This window comes from Tubulanus polymorphus, chromosome 4 (assembly GCF_964204645.1).
Source record: "Tubulanus polymorphus chromosome 4, tnTubPoly1.2, whole genome shotgun sequence".
NCBI lineage: Eukaryota > Metazoa > Nemertea > Palaeonemertea > Tubulaniformes > Tubulanidae > Tubulanus > Tubulanus polymorphus.
In genome coordinates, this window is record NC_134028.1 from 2994510 (window position 1) to 3015032 (window position 20523).

The 20523-nt window shown below is 36.1% G+C and overlaps 2 protein-coding genes across 3 annotated transcripts in view; both read left to right on the forward strand.

The window, feature by feature from the left end:
- The window catches only part of LOC141904653 (rap guanine nucleotide exchange factor 6-like), a 47482-nt gene extending 32689 nt beyond the window's left edge, over window positions 1-14793 (forward strand). Inside the window, exons 9-30 of one of the 2 annotated variants that reach the window (XM_074793284.1) lie at window positions 197-419; window positions 721-885; window positions 1089-1196; window positions 1580-1612; window positions 2498-2533; window positions 3731-3934; window positions 4011-4119; window positions 4236-4503; window positions 5159-5408; window positions 5508-5572; window positions 5653-5760; window positions 6088-6316; window positions 6467-6566; window positions 6651-6862; window positions 6945-7091; window positions 7299-7448; window positions 7696-7879; window positions 8069-8308; window positions 8696-8875; window positions 11416-11505; window positions 13161-13385; window positions 13741-14793. In XM_074793284.1, the coding sequence (XP_074649385.1) occupies window positions 197-419; window positions 721-885; window positions 1089-1196; window positions 1580-1612; window positions 2498-2533; window positions 3731-3934; window positions 4011-4119; window positions 4236-4503; window positions 5159-5408; window positions 5508-5572; window positions 5653-5760; window positions 6088-6316; window positions 6467-6566; window positions 6651-6862; window positions 6945-7091; window positions 7299-7448; window positions 7696-7879; window positions 8069-8308; window positions 8696-8875; window positions 11416-11505; window positions 13161-13385; window positions 13741-13769 (3355 nt within the window). In that variant the 3' untranslated portion in view covers window positions 13770-14793. The remainder of the gene's footprint in view (window positions 1-196; window positions 420-720; window positions 886-1088; window positions 1197-1579; window positions 1613-2497; window positions 2534-3730; window positions 3935-4010; window positions 4120-4235; window positions 4504-5158; window positions 5409-5507; window positions 5573-5652; window positions 5761-6087; window positions 6317-6466; window positions 6567-6650; window positions 6863-6944; window positions 7092-7298; window positions 7449-7695; window positions 7880-8068; window positions 8309-8695; window positions 8876-11415; window positions 11506-13160; window positions 13386-13740) is intronic. The other variant, XM_074793285.1, reaches the window with a different exon arrangement.
- Window positions 14794-16630: 1837 nt separating this feature from the next.
- LOC141903357 (mitochondrial glycine transporter A-like) lies at window positions 16631-20523 on the forward strand. Its single transcript, XM_074791463.1, has 10 exons — window positions 16631-17026; window positions 17134-17246; window positions 17462-17546; window positions 17630-17700; window positions 17800-17905; window positions 17988-18057; window positions 18146-18244; window positions 19142-19308; window positions 19557-19649; window positions 19725-20523. The coding sequence occupies exons 1-10, from the start codon at window positions 16955-16957 to the stop codon at window positions 19752-19754; spliced, it is 906 nt and encodes a 301-aa protein (XP_074647564.1). The 5' UTR covers window positions 16631-16954; the 3' UTR covers window positions 19755-20523.

Consider the following 20523-nt stretch of genomic DNA (forward strand, 5'->3'; position numbering starts at 1 on the left):
TCCACTGCTCTCTTAATGCCAACATTTTTCAGGGAACAAATTTGCTCAATCAATCTCAAATTCAATGATAATTCTTTGTAAAGACTTTTACTGTACTTTGGACTAGCAAATTCGCAGTGAAAAATTGTATAAGAAATTTCTGATTTCGTAAATTCATTTTCGTCATGATCAGCTGATATGTGTTTTTATGTTATAGTTTTGGTATCACTCCGACGATGGAGAAATTATACCATAAAGGTGTGATGATCACCAGAATCGACGATTGCCAGTTCGTCTGCATCGCGCAAGCAGATTATTACAGAATTCTCCACCAGGGGGAGGAAAATACCGTCCGACACGAGGAAGAAGGAAAAGTGACTTTCGTCACGGAAAAACGCGTGCTGGATGGTGGCAATAGAAAAGGTCATATAGTTATACGGGTAAGCGATAAGATCTGGCAATTATCAGCTTACATTGAAAGTAGAAGCTCGTTACTGGGTAACAACCTGTTACAGACCTGATACACTTACTTGGAAATCAGGGAAATTTCGAGGAAACTTGTTGAGATTCCTAGATCACGTGTTAAATCAAATAGTTTCCATCTGTTTTACATATTATTTGACTGATTGGAATCTCAAGTCAGGGAAAACAACATGCATGTCAGGAAATAGACAAGTCAATTAAGAGCGGCCCTGTATTATTGTAGTTATTTTACGAGCTCAGCTGTGAAATTATTTGCAGGCAACTCCCGAACGACTTTTATCTCACCTGGTTGAAGAACATTCCCCGGTCGATCCGACGTACGTGGAAGATTTTCTACTGACATTCCGAACATTCCTCGATAGTCCAATGGAGGTCGCGAATAAACTACAAATCTGGTTCAACGACCCGAATCTCAGGGATAGAGTGAGTATCTGATTTTCATTGAAATCTTGCCCATACACTGAGTGGGGGTAGTCATCCAAAAACTCTTCGGATTTAGTGTACTTGGAAATTTCCCCATAAAAAATTTTTAAACAAAGTTTTTCGTCAATCTGACCGATGTCATGAAGGACACACTAGAAATGAACTGACTCCAGTCCAATCAGCTCTTTGTGTGTTTATTACAGGTTACTAGAGTTGTTTTGTTGTGGGTGAACGAACACTTTAACGATTTCGAATCGAATCCAGAACTCGGAGAATTCCTGGAGAAGTTCGAGCGACTTTTAGAACGAGAGGTACGTTATATATACGAACGTCAATAGAACGTGTGAATTTATCCTTTCACAAACATCAGCACAATTTTCAAAGGCATGTAGCTGAAATGTTTCCCAAACTGTTGTAGTTCGCCCATTCTACACTCACCTGAATAATGGATTCTCCCTTACATAGACTTCACATTCATCAAAGCCTATTTATTATTACGTTTTGTTGTCAGTTCTTTCACTTTATTACAAATTTTGCGAATGTGCACTATATATTTTACTTCCAAACCCATCATCAGTCCTTGCTGTAATGAAACATTCACCGTTATTGTGAAAAAGACTTCGATACCGATGAAGTATTGCTTAGGTATTTGATGTTAAAACCGAGCCTTAATGTTGATTATTTTTTGTATCAGTGGCGAGATGTGGATCTATGGCATGAACGACAGGTAATTAAAGAGTAAAACATTCATCTATAGCCTGAATTTTGTGTATTGCTTTTGTTTTTTGATTTCTGTTTTTTCGATGAGAAGGGGTGACTTTTCATTACTAGACAACTGATTTTCTATTTAGTTGGTAGATTTTTCCACTCGTGTGGTTGGTTTTACCATTTTGAGAATACTAGCAGCAGATCTTTGTCAATCACAGATTAGATAGGATAGATTTCTTCTTTTTACTTCTGATAGTTAATTCTTTATACTAATTGTAATTGTATGTGCAAAATGCCGAGCCTAATGATGGTGAAATGATCGTATCTGGCTATATGCACTGCATGTTTATTAAAGTGGAAACTTACAAAACCTTTTTAGTAGTTATAGTTTTAGTCATCTTGCTAATCATTAAACCATTTCTCAATAAATTGAATTCAGAAACAGTTATTAAACCTCATATAAACATTCCCTTTAGAATTGTCTCAGTTTTAAGGTGCTACTGATGGAGCATATATTTGCATGGCACCCTGCCCATCCCTTGGAACCATTGCATGTTTCAATTTTACATCTTCCCAAGTATTCATACTGAATTCTGTAGTGGTTTCTGGCTATTGTTTATACAAACTGAGCTACCAGCTTTAAAAACAACTATTGCATAGATAGTCTTTTGAGTGCGTGCTATTTTTATTCCGCACAAATATATCAGTTTTCAGTTTTTGGTATCGGTTCAAACATTTGAGTGCTCAGCAGGTGTTGGATATATGACTTTCTGTGAAAGTCTTTTTTATGGAAATGAATAGATATGTCGTCTACTTGGCTTAATGTTGTATTTTTTTTGCCTGAGGTTGAATGGAATTCCTTTGTTGCAATGTTGTGTGACCATTTAATGAATTTCTATTACAGAGTTGTCGGAAGCAGTCCTACGAGGCGTATCGTAAGGTATCTTCACGCTGATATAGGTTGCATGTACTACGCCGCCCTTCGACTCAGCTTGAGTCTAAGCATTGTTCATTTCAGTGTATTCATTTTCTACGATAATACTATACCCATCAGTTGAAATGATGAAAGACAACAAAAATTTTTTTGAATTCTTTGAAATCAACTTGTGGTTGGTCCCATGTGGATGGAATAGTCTTTAATACGTAGACTCTTATATTATCTATGATATCCATCAAAATTTTTCAGAAGTCTCTACGATTGCTGGGTATAGTGTTATGATCCAAATATAGGGTGCCATTGGAAGCAAAGCAATGTTTTGATTTCAAATGCAAAATATTCTAGAAGATATTACCGCTTCCAGTGTTCTCAAACGCGATATGAATATTCGGTACAGTGATAAACTTTTTCATGTAGCAGTTATTCAAGATTTAGTTGTACCTTTATGTCCTTCAGGTAATATTACAAACCATGTAATATTATGCGATGCAATCCATGTAATGCATTATACCGCGTATCAATGGGATTTGATGGGGAAAAATATCTTAGAATCCACTCTAATTTTCTATACAAAATATTTGCTATTATGTAAAACTTGAAATATTAGGCGACTAATAATAGTCTTTGCTTCAGATGTCTTAAGAAATCGTTACATCAGATCAAGAGACAGATTCTCTTCTCTATCTCATCCAAATATTAGCACGTTTCTATTCGCACAGAGATATTAGGGGCTTTCAGTGGATGTGATTAGTTTATATCAGTGAACGAACACGTGGTAAAATTCACTTCGGTCTCGGGAGCGCACAAATAAGTGTTTGCTTGGAGTCACTGAAAATCAGTATTACCATGGTAACATATTATATATCAAAGTGGGCGGAAGAAAACTTTGAAAAAATGCAGAATAAGAGTTGTAGATATATGCGTGCATGATTTATAAAATGCATTGGATGTTTGCTAGATGCATGTTGAAACAAATGTCATTTACGTAAAGCCAAAAGATGTATTTCTATGTAAATTTTCATTAGCTTTTCGATGTATTTATTTACAATAGTAAACCATATAAGCATATATTTTCATGTATGGTAGACATTTGTTAGTATTTATAGCAAATCTTTATGTGTTGAGTAAAGATTTGACAATTAACACGCATGAATTCTATATTTAGTTCATTCTATATTTTCCAATTTTATCTTTATTCAGAAAATGGGCGGACAGATGCGTCTTTTGAGCATTGCCTGTGCGGCTAAAGCTAAACCACGTACGGTCACGTTGACGCGAGCAACTCGCGATGAAATTTTACACTTCTCCGTGCTCGGTGGCATTGAACGACATTGCGGCATTTTCATATCTAAAGTGGAGAAAACTTCGAAGGCTCATGAGGCTGGATTGAAACGCGGCGATCAGGTCAGTGTTAAAGCTTCATAGCCGCATTGAATAAAATCGAACAGTGAAATCTGATAGAAATATGTCTTCTTTACAGATTATTGAAGTGAATGGTTTCAATTTTGAGAATGTCAGTCACAACAGAGCTTTAGAAATTTTACGCGGCACGACTCACCTTTCAATAACCGTACGATCAAATTTACTTGGTAAGTTTTCTACTGTGGGTTTTTACTCTAAACTGAGATTAATATCAGGCGTGAAAATTTGATTCTACTATGAAGTTGATGTGATGTAATAAGAAAACGTTTCATTCAAATTTCAGCATTTAGAGATTCGATTCTCGTATCGGACGGTTCGCCTCCGCAACAGGATGAACCGCATCAGCGACAACGCCTGTCGACGTCCGATCTCGACGGAATTCCTCCGATCATCGGCGCGAAGGCGATGTCTTCGTCGTTGACGATCGATAAGAAATCGTCGTGTTCCACGCTGAAAGTCGAGGACAGCAAACGCACGAAGATCAAGAAAATGATGAAGAAGATGAACTTGCTGACGAGGAATGGAGCAAGGTCAGACAACCCTTGGATAAGGTCTTTATGAAAAAAGTTTATTACAATTCGTGCACAGCTGGTGGAAGGTGCTTTATCAGATCGGTGACATCTCCTGTCACAGACTGCATGTTCTATGCTGAGACGACCTATACAAGAAGATCCTCTTATTTCTTTCTTCTACAAAATAGATACTTCAGGGTCCATTTTCATGAAAAAGTCTTTAATTAAAAATGATTAAGTTTGAATTGATTGGGTTTAACGTTTTCGTGAAAGTGGACCCTGTTATCCAGTTCCAGTTAGTTTAACTCCGGAACTAGAAACTAGTTCTTATTCTTTTCAAATTTCAGTAGAGAATTTTGTCACTGGTTCGCGCATTATGAACCATATAATTTTAATATTACTCCCTTTAAACTCATTGCACTTTTCCATATTTCTTGCACGTGAATAAACATCTCGTTGCTTTTAAGTCCACTGCTAAGTATTTTTACCTGATAATCTCCGCAGGGTTTGTGATGACATCTGTCTTAAATTGATTTTCGTCGGAGTCGTTTAGACTTGCTAAAACAACAGTCAATTTTCGATATAACTTGTCTCCAGGCTGTCAGATGACTTGCAAATCATTCGAGCTTAGAAAACTGTGTTTATCCGAATGATTTCACAAACTTCAACGATTTGTGCTTTGTGTTTTTTTCAGCGATACTTCATCGATATCTAGTGCAGAAGATGGTAGCGTGTATTCAGCAGGCAGTCACATCGTACGATCCCGGAATTCATCATTTTCCGGTCCGTCGTCGTCGTCTGGCATGTCGATGCATCTTAGCGCGAGCAATCCCGATCTATCGTCGGTTGGCTACGGTTTTGACGATTCTCGCAACGATTTCCCGGAACACGTCGTCAAAGTCTACCGAGCCGACCAAACTTGTAAATACTTTCTTGTACACAAAGTAAGTTGACATGCTTATTGAGGAAATGAAAATGATATCTCTCATAATCAATGATGACGTGTAATAAATCACAATTTCAACCGATCATTGATATTTCAGGAGACAACTGCTAGAGAAGTTGTTATGTTAGCATTAAAAGAATTTGGGATTTCTGACCCGAGTTGGTACGTAAATGCATTCAGCTTTATCTTATATACTGCATAGTTACTGATGTTTCATTGAATATACGTTTGATTTCTTACAGTAATTATTCACTATGTGAAGTGACGGCAGAATCCGAGAATTTTATAAAACAAAAGCGATTACCAGATCAGTTAGCTAATCTACCTGAACGTATTAGTCTCAATGGCAGGTGTGTATGAAAACTGCAGGACATGTGTCTTCAAGGTGGCGCCACTTACCTGGAAATCAGGATATGGGGTATTTTCTAAAACAGCTAAAAATCAGAGAAAAGTCGGGGAAATTTGTTTAGATTGCTAGATCACACGTAAAATCAAATAGTTTCCATCTATGTCTTACGTATTTCACTGTGTTAATTAATTGAATTGTTAATAAATCCAGTCAGGGAAAACAAGTTGCATGTCAGGGAATAGTCAGGGAAAAGCAAGTCAAATAAAGAATGGCCACCCTGGTCTTGCAGATGTGAAATAATATTAATTTATTTATTTCATCATTGTAGATACTATTTGAAAAACAACATGTTAACGGAAACGTTCGTATCAGATGATAAGATATCGGAACTGCTCGATGATGGACGTTTGTCGTTGTTACAGTTACGAGAGGGTGAAATCGCTACACAACTGACCCTCGATGATTTCAAAGTCTTCCGCAGCATCGAACAAACTGAATATATCGATGATCTGTTCAAATTGAAGTCAGGGACGTCGCATTTGAAAAAGTTTGAAGAAGTAAGTTCTTCGAACGGTCGCCATGTCGCTAAATCATATACACGATGCAAATGGTCTTCTTTTTCGAAATACAATTTTCTCTATCATCTGGTCTACTACACCTCCCACGATTTGAGTTTCTATGTTTTAAGATATTCTGCTATATTTCAGCTGGCCGATCGTGAGATGTTTTGGGTCGTAACAGAAATCGCCAGTGAAAGTAACATACAAACACGAATGAGAATCGTGAAACATTTCATCAAAATTGCGAGTAAGTTACCGATATTTTCATCGCCGATTCAAAGATGATGCTTCAGATATCCCAGTTTACACGTCGTGAATCCTTTAATTTCAGAATTATGCAAGGAATGTAAAAATTTCAACTCGATGTTTGCAATATTAAGTGGCTTGGATCATTCGCAGATTGCTAGATTGCGCAATACTTGGGATAAGTTACCGAGCAAATACATGAAAATGTTTCAGGACCTCAAAGGTCTGATGGATCCTTCTAGAAATATGTCGAAGTATCGAAACCTGTTGAACAGTGATCACGTACAACCTCCCATGGTACGTAGCACCTCAATACACGATCACCCCTTCTATAGATGATATTCAAGTATTTCGCAATTCTCTCAATTTTCCATTCCAGATTCCCTTTTTCCCGATCGTCAAGAAAGACATGACATTCATAAACTTAGGCAATGATTCGATAGTTGATAATCTAGTCAATATGGAAAAACTACGAATGCTTGCCAAGGAAATTCGTCATGTGCATAATATGTGTACGACAGCTTATGTAAGTTTACAGGTGCTTGGGTTGTATGTAGTTGAGACTATTTCCAGTCTTGATGAATATCATGAAGAGAAACCCGCAATATCAATTTAAAACAACCGTTATTGTTGAAATTGAAATTGCCAGTTTCTCTCAATGTGCTTGGGTTCCTTAGCGAATTCCTGTATCTGTTTCTGTCAAGTTTCTCATTGCTATAGTATATTATTTTAGAATCCAGATACGATGTTTTCGAAGTTAACTCTAACGAACACGACGTTCGCGATGTTCGCTAATAGCTCGAATCTATCGGGTAACGCTACAATGAGACGTAAATCACGCCGAGCCTCGACGATACCCAACCCGAAAAAGATGTATGAAGAGGTATTTATCATTTAACCATACCGCTTATATAAAAAACCTGATGATGAGTCGAAATGTTGTGTCTTTTGATTTTGATTTTTGATGTATAAATTTTGTTTTCGATCTTTTCATTTTGTATACAGCGTGGGATTTAATCTTATGATCTATTCTCTATCTGTCTGAGTGTACGGGGGCCAATTCACTTACTGTATTCTATTTCGTTTTTCGACGAGTGTTAATAATGATGATTTGTTAATTGTGAAATCAGGCACAAATGGTTCGCCGGGTGAGGTCATATATACAAAACGTCCACATAATATTCGAGGAAGACAAACTGAAGGAACTGTCGCACAAGTGGGAGCCACCTGCTGGTTCGTTACGTAAACGAGATAACTCACCCACTATGAGCAATACTAGTGTCGATCGTCCTTTATATCAGGGACCTAAATTTGGTAAGTTTTAGAAAGTACACCGCACTGGTTTTCGCAGTACTGGAAAATTGCGAAAAATTTGGGAATTCCTAAAATGAAAAAAGATGATCGAATTCATTTCTGTTTGGGAAAATAGAAAAGTCATCCACAAAAACTTGAGTATCTTGAATTCATGTAACTTTGGGAAATTTAAACACTTGTCAATTGCAGGTGCTGAATCTCCTGATGCCGTTCGTAAACTAATGTCATTGTCCGAGAAAGTGAAACCTCTTAATCCTAAACACGGCTACACGTCGAATACACCTCCGAGAACGCCACCTCGTGGTCAGTTACAGGGTCGTCAGCCACTGGCGGGGCATCACAGCAGCATGATGCACTTATCACCGGAGAGTTCTTCAGTGTTCAGTTTAAACAGTATCGCCGCGTCATCTCGCAAGTCGAAACACACAGGTACAACATACACGAAGGGAAATCAATCTCACTGGTATATACTGTCGATCTCGCATCCACATCTCAACGAATCTCTACCGTGTCAGATCAATTCACAGATGTACTACTCCGGGTCGTATTCGGAATAGTTCCCGAGTTATTCAACTTTCTATGCGGTCGATAGTTTTTCGCATTGTATATAATTGAAATATTTCTAAAATCGTGTGTAAAATACTGAAATACAATATTTGACTGAACTCAATATCTGACTCGCGATCTTGTTTTTATACAGTATTCGATTTTATTAACATAGATATTTATATTTAAACAAAGATATTGAATTACAAAGATATTGAATTTGGGTAAGTGTGGATCGCTTTTTGCATGTTGCTTAATTTCTGCTTTCAGGTGCAACGGTATCCGCTGAGTCGGGCAGTCCGACGAGTTTACAGCCACTGCTGGACAACGATTCCGGTCACAATAGCGTAACATCTTCGAATTACGACACTCACAGTATAAACAGCGCTAGTTCTGCAGGTTCGGGCAGTTCGCCGACTATGACTCGTCGAGCACACCCTCCGATGACCGGTACGTATATCGGCTGCTACGATTCTATCTCTAATCTATTCCGATCACAGTTGAATCTGTAGCCATTTAATCGCTTAAAAAAGTTGTCGATGCATCCTCGAGATTGATCCAAATTCGTGCTTCACCCTGAGAAATTCCCGCCGTACTACTGACTTCCGAGAATGCCTTGGATTCATATTGACAACTGGTTACTCACCGCGTTCTTAGTGCACACACGATATATTCTTGTTAATGATCTCTATATTGTGATACATCTAAATCACACCTGTATTTTAGTATAATCGGTGAACTATTATTATTGTCTATTATCTGTATGTAAGTGTGGTGAAGGTAGCCTTATTGTTGAGAACATTACACGAGCTTATTGTTTTTATAATGTGGCGGGATAGATATAGATATCGCGATAGCTTGTTTTAGGTACTTAGTCAGAAACCTCGGTCAGTCAAAGGGAAATCTGTTTGATACTTACATTCGGCTGCCATCACTGAAACTGCTAAACTCGAGTCCTAACCATATAATCTACCCTCGTAAGAATTTGCCTTCAAGTAAACAAAATATATTACTCTCCATCCATACTTCATCTGAAAATATGACTATATTTTGGTTTTTAGTTTATTGAAATTGCCATAGAATTACTTAGCATCGATCATGTTTCTTACTTTTGTATGGGAAAACAATATTTCATCAAACATATTAAACATATTTATTTAGAATGAATGGAATATCGGGTATCTTCAGAATTATCATTACGATTTAGAAATGACTAGTTATCATATATGTGTACTGTGTTCTGTAGAACGCCAACGTAAGGTTTCCACAGTGAAACCACCTCCGTTCAGCGTGTCCGTTCTGGCTGACTTTGGAAGCCTCGCGTCCTCGTTTTGGTGAGTCGTTCGTATGCAGAATAGTGACAGCATCCACCAGTTCAGTCCGCGGCTGTTTACTGATCCATGCCTACCGTACTGTTCTATTCTCTTCAATATGCAACTGTTTCCCTCCTTTCTGAAAAAAATCTGTTTGCCTAGTACTACAATTTTAGCCCACATTTTGACTTGAGAGAAAATCTTAATTTGATTTCTAACTGCCTATGAATATCAGATTCAACTGACTCCTCAATCATTAGTTTATCATAGTTTAAGACTCAATGGTCCTGGGTTCATTAGAATTAGATAAATCTGTTGGGATGTTTGAGTGATGAACTGTTTAGGTACCACCGGTAATGGATCAGCTCTGTGGCTCTCAGGCTCATGCTGTTTATTTGTGTATTACTAATATAATACAATTTTATGGGCACGTTTTTTGCACGATTGGCATTTTTTGAATGAAAACGCATGTAACGATTCATTCATTTCCCTCAATCAAATCTATATTTACAACAAAAAAACATCATCATGAAACAGTTTTGCATCATATACAAATTGTTTAAATGGTTATCAATAATTACGGTGTTGCTTTACACAAGCCCTCCATTTCGTTATTTGACAAACTAACCCTGTTTGTTTTGTATCTATTTTTTTTAGATTTTATATATTTCGCTCACTGGAAATGTGTTATGAACTGTATTTAACTTTTTTTGAAACTCAAATGTGGGATATCTATTCAAAGTAGACGCAGTGAATTATTATTCAAATTTGTTACTGACTGAGCATTTAGTTTAAAAAAATATGCGTTTATACGTTTACTGGCTTTAACTTCTGCTTACAAGTAGTATGGATGTTGGCTCGGATAAATCATATCTTACATCGAGCTAACATCGATGCTCTATGATTTATTAAGAAAGGTATTAAGACAAGGTTATGAAAAAAAATGATACTGAAAGAGGATGTTTTACGTAATAAGAACATTGTGGATAATATTCCTCAGTGGAAAATGTTTGCCCTTGTATTTATTAGTACCAGTTTATTGTCGCCAGTAGTGGAATGTCGCTTGATATAGTTTTTGTAGACTGCTTTAGAGTAGAAATTTATTTCATTTAATGAGAAAAAGATATATTTTGATTTGACCACCTCTAATCTGCTTTATACAATCTATATTTGCCATGATCTATCTACTTGATTTTCAGATTTCGTCAACGAAATCAGAATCAGTTTAAAACTTCATCACTGCTACACTATACACATAACCACCAACTATTGATGAATAACGAATAGTAATTCAATCTGTTGATATTCCCGAAATTCAACCAGCTTATCATAATTTTGATTCTTACTCGCAACTCATTGAGATGTTACCCCCTTCTATATAAATTATAGTGTCCTTTAAGTGAAAATTCCTGAAAATTGAAAAAAAAAGTGAAAATTCCTGAGAATTGAAAAAAAGTGAAAATTCCTGAAAATTGAAAAAAAAGTGAAAATAAGAATGGTACTCCGTACAACATTGCTGAATTAAGATGATTTTTTGGCCTCCAATATTTCAAAGAAGGCATCTTTGGATTATGAAGCAGAATAGTAGGCTCTCCATCACACTCCGCTTGTCTGTACATTCTAGGTTTTTCTTTATTGTGTATATATTATATATAGCTTGGCTGTTTATGTTTCCAGCAGCAACTCTTCCTCCCACCGCCGTACCTCATCCAATCAGTAGGCCGGCATTACCTCCTTACTCAATCGCTGTACAAAATAAGAAACAAGGTGAGATTAAAAAATAATCAGCGTACGCTCCATTCGCAGTGGTACACATAGTAGAGACTCACTTTATACCACTGTGAAAGGAGCGTATAGCACACCATTATTATCATTATACGCCAAAATCGAAATAATCCAAATCCATCTTTATCATCATCTTCATTTTTACTTCTTCATCAACATCATCGTAGCATGGTGTAAGCGCATACAATTATCATCACATTATTAACATGTATTAACACTATAAACAACTGAATTGAATAATAATCTTTAATTTTCTACCTAGACTTGAAAAATGTTTCTCAAAACTCTTTATTCTATATTCACTCAATAACGATGATGATGAAGACTATCGAAATCAGTTTCACAAATACAATTCACGTCTGCGAGACTAAGAATATCTGAACAACTAAACACCTGAAGCAATGAATGATCGAATCATTTTGCATAAATTAATCATTTAATAAGTAAAATTTCACCTCTACAAGATTCCTGTCCATATTTAAAAAAAATATCTCTCAAAATCTAAACGCCCTGTATGGTATGTGTGATAGAATGATTGATTCCAACGTGTACGTATCAGCTGCATGTCTTAAAAATAACTAATAGAATATCTCAGCTTCCTCAACTGCCTGCCCCGAATGGTTACACTGACCAAGAGATTTTCCCGCCAACAACAAATAATAGATTGAAGCTTGTAGTAGTTTTTGGTGATTTATTTTTCAATTGTATTCTTAATGTTTGATTGTTCACTCAGTGCAGCACATTTATTTTTTATCACTCTGATTTATGACCGTTTTATCTCTATAAACTTGCGATTATGATTTTTGTTTAGAATGATTGTCGGGTTCACTTTCTGTTCGTAGATTCTACTTGTTGCTGGGTCAAGATTTCTCATGGTCACGCCCTAGATTTCTAGTTTTGATAGAATTGAATAAAATTTTGAGTTATAAGGTCAATTATTTTAAAACTTAGTAAAGCATTATTTTCGGTTTATGTGTTGGGTGTATTCAATATACATTGGGTCATGACCTGAAACCATTATTTACTGCAGCCCTTATATATGCATGAAAATTCTTTGAAATCTACTTAACAATGTTCATATAACACAACTTCATTAATTCAATAACCCTCGAGACACGAGTCAATCTATAACAATCATTTCATTAATCCTATAATGTGAATGTCAGCATGAAAGAGATTACAAACTCACATCTCATTTAACACTACATTTCACTGCATATACCGTAGTCAAATCTGTTCATTGTTCCTATCAATTCGCTTATTAATATTTTTGAGTTAATGCATGGTTTTTTACTGCAATATCACATGATTGCTGTTAAATACAGTTACAAAGATATTTTTCAAACTTTCTGCTGATGTAAGATGGGATCAATGCGCCATGGTTGGCATACCTCAAATTCGATTTTTCCGGGATCATCGTATGATTTGAAATAAATCCAATCGAGTATTCAGCATTAGGACTGTTTCTATGCTAGCTCGGAACTGGCAGTATGCCAACTCAGTACATTGATCTGATTTTTCACCAGTCAGAAAGAAACTTTTTTTTCGGGATAAGAACATTTTCACTGAAAGAGAATTAGTGTAGTCGGACATTGAAAAATGTATTACTAAGTTTTGTTTTGTTCTTTTGTTGACAGCGTACAGCAACTACATCCACCAACAGTACACACAACAGACCAAACCTCCAATAGCACGACGACCACCCGTACCTCCAGATTACTACGCAGCAACACAGATGGCTCAGCTCGTCGCAAGAAGGAAACAACTTCAGGATCGAGGACGATCTCATTCTCATGAGGGCGTCGTCGGCCGATTGAAAGATCATCATTTTCAGACGGAGGATGACACGGTCACTGTCACCGGTACGTGAATTCTCAAAAAGAAATATTCATAGTTTGAAAACTGCAATAGATATAGCAGCACATTTTAACTTGTCAGTGCATTTACTCCACAGTGCTGTGTATGAATCAATGAGGGACATTGCTAATACACTGCATCATGGTGTATCCATGTAGTTAATTATGCTCTGCCGTGAAGATACACTTAAGCACTCAAGCATGGGTCAGGATTTTCTAAAACTTTTAAAATTATCTCCAGCACTTTAGGGCAGGAATTGGTCAGCAATGAAAGGGTTAACTAGGATGAAATGAAATGAAAAAGGCGCAATACGAATTCATATTCATTTGTTTGAAAAAGCTGATTTAAAATTTTTTCTAGATGCTCATGGTCAAATATCTGCTGTGTGAAGATGAAATCCGACGTAGAAGAGGAATAAATATTGTCTCTGAGCTATAGTGGTTCCATCCACTCAAGAGAGAGTGAGAGAGAGAGGTCAGCTTCAGGTGTTGCATTGCTGTGTGCTGTCGATCTAAACACCCGTCCATCTTGTACACATGAACATTAACAAACGTCGTGGTTTGAATTTGTGCAAGTGAGATTAAAGTGCAGGAAGTGAGACAGAGAGAAAGATCTACGATTTGGCAAACAGTTGACAGAGGTTCTTTGTGGTCTTAAAGCAATTCTCACGTTAGAAATTCTACGAACACTTCTTAAATCGGGATTTGTTTTTTTTTTCTGTTTCTTGAAGAACACGTCATGTATAAAACTATACAAACATTCTGAACTGTCCACAAACAATTGTTTGATTTATTTCAGATAATGTAAATTAACATTTTATAAATTTTTACTCTTATGAATCAGTCCGTGAAGAACATTGTAATTATTGTTTTCTTTTTTGGATGGAATTCGAGATTTAGAATGTTTTTTTCCCCTAATCTTTTGTTTCAAAGCGTTAATCTTCTTTTGAGTTGTTAAAGCTATTTCAACTTTACATTAGTCTGTGTTAATTAGTAAAATTAATTTCCATATGTGCACTGACAATGTCTTGTCATATGTATTGTGAAGCCATGAAGCTTTATGTGGTTTACAGCTTAAAGTTATAAGGCGACATTCCACGTGTGTCATTTAGTTTTAGCTTGTGTAGCTATACCTAAAGTAAACTAATTGTAAATCGTCACCGATTTCGAACTAGATACTGTAGAATTTGACCACCCTGCACAGCAAGAAATGATCAAGTTACTGATGAAGTTGCACATACATTATGTGGCTCGCATAACGTGCTTATTGTATTATTTTCCTATGTAATTTATTTAATATCTGTAAACTGGTTTTTACTGTAAATGTGTAGATATGTGTTGTATTATAAATGAATATAAGTGCGCAATTTGTATATAGAAATTAAACTTGTAAAGTAATCTGTGGATAAAATAAACTGCAGTTTTATATGAACAAATATTTGACTTGCTGTTGTTGAATGATTCTTATGGTTTGAAGTTTTCTTAACTGATGAAATTGGCGAAACCCTGCAAAGGACCTATGGAACAAAAGCACAAAGAGCTATTAGTTAAAGGCTATGATTAGTTTCCTCAACCCCTACCCCAACGATCCAGGATATGGCGAAGAAAATCTCAAGGACAAAAACTATTTGGATGCTGGATTGACAATGATATAACTCCTGATCATCAACTCTGTGATTATATACTCCCGTCTACACCAGCGGGTAGTCTACGGTTTATCACAATATTGATTCTTATTTTTTAATGGTCAAATGTCGATTGTATAAATACTATAAATCTGTACTAATCAGAAGGTAGGAATCGTCGTAGATAAAACTTTCGAGGTAGAGCGATAGAACTTCTTGTGAGATTATCACTCGAAACACATGTTCAAAGTTCACCCCAGTTGAGACAGATCTTGTACCGGTACTGCAGTTACATGTATTGTGTCTCATTGTTTTGTAACATTGGAAATTGATCTTTGACTTCGTGGTAATAAATCATTTGTAGTACTCGTCATCAATGTGTTAATTGTCATTGGGGAGATATCGCATCTCTTCGTAGATACATTGATGAAAAAAGCTATTTCACCAGTCCCTTAGTCAGGAATTTCCAAACTAATTCCAAACGGCAACTTTTCCATGCAAAAGGCATTCACAAGACAAAACTAGTTGATACAAAGATTCATTATACATATATAAGATTTTCGAGATCAGAAAAAAAAAATCTACCGTACGTATTTTTGTTCGTATTTTACAAAAGAACAAACTCCTACAGTATCGAACCAGAGACCTCCAACGTATCAAAAAAAGAGTTTGAGACAAAAGACACACTGAAATCATTTTTCAATAATTAGAAGTTCAGGGATAAATAAACCTCTTGTGGATATTGAAAAAATAGATGGTTACGGCTTGAAAATGATGAATTGTTTTTTTATTGAATCACATGTTATATCGCTGTTTAAGTTGAGTTTTTAATTCAAACTGATATGAACTTGAAACTTGTCGATAACTTTATCTGTACTGAGGTCATCGATTGCATTGTTTTGCATTGTGGACACAATTTACTTTGAGGCCTCCTGATAAGACAACCATATTTGGGCTTTCCCATATTTGGTAGAAGGATTCCCCATATTTGGTAGTACCTAACCTTTATCAAATGGGACATAATGCCGGTAATGAAATAATGCCGCTGATCAAAGTCTCGCGGTGTCGGATGATTATGAAATTTATTTACAAACAAGAACTGCTTTTTCCGCCTCATCGAAGTTACCAATTAAATTTGCATATCTTTTGCCGTCAGTCGACAAGTTACTTCTAATACGAGGACTGTGCCGTGTGCCTCCTTACATCACCCAAATGTCGAAATGTTAGTCAATTTAGAATTGCGGGATTAGGCCCCTATAACGTTTTCTTTCTCTGTAGCCTAGATATGAGACATTGATTTCATACATTTGTCGTTTAAGTTTTGGGCCCAGCCTAATTCATTTAAAACGACCCATTTACTAATACTACTAGAGTAGCGAATATTTAAAATTAGGGATTCGAACCCACCTTTCTAGGCTCAACGCTTATCAAAATATTACTACGCGAAAAAGAACATTCTCAAACATTATTGAAAAAAACCGGATTATCATCGCATTATTAACGAAGACATTTGCTGAATATATTTAGATAGCATTTTATTTTGAATTTGTAACTAAAATTCCTACCAGTGTGCGAACTATGTTGTTCGCGCATAGATACCAAGGTTAAATCAAGGTGTTCTTAGGTCATTATTAATCGGATCGTGTTTCGCAGTTTTGACCATTTGTTTCTTCATGTTCTGGCTGAATTTGTCGTTGTTTCGGAGATTTTAGACACTAATAAAGACTGTGAAGATGAGTATGCTGTGTCGAGTGAATGATATATACTATAGCGACTATTCTGATACAACTGTCAGTTGAATATTTAGCGATATTTATTCTCTCTTCGGACTTCGTTGTGTGTGTGTGGGACCGGGACACCACTGCTGATATACCGGTTGGTGCCTAGCTAGTGCTGTGTGCCACAAACTTGTAACCTAGGCAGCTCGATCGCGTAAAAGCATCCAGTCTTATGTTAGTTAAAGCAGAACATAAAACAATACAACCATTACATAATAAATCTACCATGGAAGGTCTACTCAGTGTAAGTAAAAGTAGAGATCAATCACTGTTTCTGATTGGACTTTTGTTGACATCCTCGTTTAAGAAATTGAGCATTTGATTTATAAAATGCTTTTCTTTGAATTACAGTCGCCCCTTGTGAAGTCATTTTTAGCCGGTTCGTTCAGTGGTACATGTTCCACTGTTATATTTCAACCATTCGATCTTGTCAAAACGCGTCTTCAGTCACCAGTCGCTATTGGGTCAGTGTTCTATGATTCTCGATGACAAGATAAAATCCCACTATTTACAGATTAAAAGAATTTAAAAACAAGAATTTATTTATTAAATCTAAAATATTTAAAAGACACGACGTTTCGATCTCGCCCTAGAGATCATCGTCAGGTGTGTTTCTATTCTCGATGACGTTTGCGTTATAAACCTACAGTATTTTAATCTCACATATTTTCTATTGTAGTTCTGCACCAAACAGTATGATAGCGACGATATCTTGTGTCATTCGTAATGAAAGAATTGTCGGTCTTTGGAAAGGAATGTCACCAGTAAGTACGACTGAAAGGGGGATTTAGATCAAGTCGATTAAGCTGCTTTTAAAGTGAAGCTTATATTTCTTTATTCATTTCAGTCGATTTCAAGGACTATTCCAGGTGTTGGAATGTATTTTTCATCTCTTCACTGGCTCAAATCAACATTTGGGTAGGTTTCTTGTAATCGTAGGATTTTTCTGTCCGTAAATTTCGCTCGATTTTTCGTTTCCACTTCATTGAATTTCTTCTGTTCTTCTTGTATAAATAGGAGTTCAGAGCCGGGTCCTATGGAGTCAGTTGTCCTCGGCGCCCTAGCGCGATCATTGTCTGGAGTCCTCTTACTACCAATAACAGTGATTAAAACACGATTTGAAGTACGATTATTGACTCTATCAGATAAAAATAATGTTTACTGACTATTTTCAGAACTTGAAGTTGATGTTGTTATGATTTCAGAGTGGTCAGTATCAGTATAAGAACATAGTTCACGCCTTGGTTATGATTCATCGCACAGAAGGAGCTAAAGGTAAAATCAGTGGATATTCTGATGTCCCTTCAAAATCTGATACAACAAAAATTCAAATTTCCATACAGCGTTGATATGTTTGTTATAGGTTTATATAGTGGACTGGGAGCGACGTTGATGAGAGATGCTCCTTTCTCCGGTCTCTACCTCATGTTTTATACACAACTGAAGAAATCTGCATTTCAACGTAAGTAATTTCACACTCATTGCCCTCGTGCCCTCTGTGTGGTGGTGCTTGCTTTTCATAGAATAGCGATTACTTTGTGAGAGTCTAATTTTTTTTAACAAGACTCACAAACCACAAAGTATTGGCTGTTATGTGTATTAACACACTGCTAGCTGTGTTGTATACCAAGCTTCTCTAACAGAAGAGTTTTCTTTATTTTTCTAGACACTTCTCCCAGCTACCAAGTTAAATCTGATATCATACTAAGGGTGAGGTGTATACGGTAATTTTATTATTAAAGTATTTTTATTTCTATGTCAGGATGAGTTAGTGTTGCTGATGTGAGGAACGGTATTGCTGATGCCTTGTAATACTCTTGACTCTTTCATTTTTGGTTCTCGTATTTCCTGTTTTTAGACTAATTCAAACGCACTAAACGATGTGCGTAGTTCTTTCCTGAGGCATATCATCTGCTTGAGTAGTAGTTCCGTCTTGAGATGATAAAATGTGTGTAACATTCTTTTGACACATAAAAAAAATATATACCTCCAGTTTTAAGAATATAATGAGTAAACACTTAGATTTTACATTGTAAAAATGAGTCAAATATGTCGAGCAGAATTGTAAATGGTGATAGCTGACATATTTGTGGTCAAGACAAAAGATCTGATAGTGAAAAATTATCTTCATATTTCAAGTGCCTTAATATAGCAGTTTGTAACTTATGACATTTTGATTAAGGTTGATTATGTACCGGTTACGTCAAATCCCTATCGTGTTTATTAAGCTTTGAGTACAGTAAAACAGTGCAATTAATATTTTCTAGAAGGTCTGCATCATGGCATTTCCCTGTCCACTGTTTAAAATCAGGTTTAAGGCTTATATCTAATGTCTGTTTGCAATTTCATATTTTTGCAGGTGATTTGAAAGAACACCATAAACCTCTGGTGTATTTCATGTGCGGTGTAATGGCGGGATCGTTGGCTTCTGTTGTTACACAACCCGCTGATGTTATTAAAACACACATGCAACTCTACCCGGATAGATTCAGTTCAGTTTCCAGTGCCATCATGCATATTTACAAGGTTTGTCTGGTTTTTAAGAACCAGAAGCTAGACACATTGTTCATTAGTGCATACGTGTACATCTGTCAAAGTCTCTTCTATTCAATTACTTATCTTGCCTATTATCTGACCCTGTAGACATCTTGACCGATTTATCTATTTATTTAAACATTTTGACCTCGTTTTGTGTGTGCAAAGAGTAATCTAGGGATGTAACATTGAAATGATCAAGACCGATAGGAAAATAATCAGATTGTTGTCAATTTCAGACTGATGGTGTTGTTGGTTTTATGAGAGGCATTATTCCGCGCTGTTTGAGACGGACATTAATGGCTGCTATGGCGTGGACAGTATATGAACAGGTAATTAAGTAACAGTACAATTTACAAATTGATTCTCATCTGATGAAATTGCTCAAATGATGTTTGTTTCTTCAGATAATGAAAGGAGTTGGAATGAAGGCTTAGCGTTGTATGCATGCATGCATTTCGTTTCCATCCATCATAGTAGTAATGGACAATTGAACATGCATTTATCATATCAGTCACAAGTGAGAAATTAGAGCAATAACTTTCACAACTGAGATTTTCAATTGTCTGTGAACTGTGAAGTTTGTGGGAGCTGCATTGATGATGGATTTATGAAATATTGATCCATGACAAACTTCCTTCCATATCTCAAAATAAACAGCTAATTATAAGTAATTATACGAATGAAAAATGACGATTCACAAAATTGAGTAGACCTTACATGAGGAAGTGGTAATTGTTACGGGGTTGATTTTGTTACAATTATTGCTTGAAATTGTTAATGAATTTAAATGGGTTATGTAATCAGTTATATATATATTTCGCTTTTTTCAAGAATTCTGTCTTAATGAGTTATACCTACCTGTCACTAATCGGCATCTGGCAGTTATAGTGGTTTCATTGTTTTGATATGAAAATGTAACTTGACTTGTTGCATATGATAATGAAAGTACATAGGTACTTAGTTTGTTTTCACTTCTTGAACTATATCTTTGTTAATGAGTTATTTGATGCCGAACCAGTTTTGTTTCTGTGGGGTTACATTAGTTGTGGATTTCTGGTTCTGGATAACTGGAACAAATGATTTTAATACTTGCATACATTACAAAGATGTAGCGCTTTTTGTTAACTATGATTAGCTAAGCGTACTGGTAGATGTAAATATTTTATGAGAGAACATGCCCTGGTATTTATTTTGATAATAAAA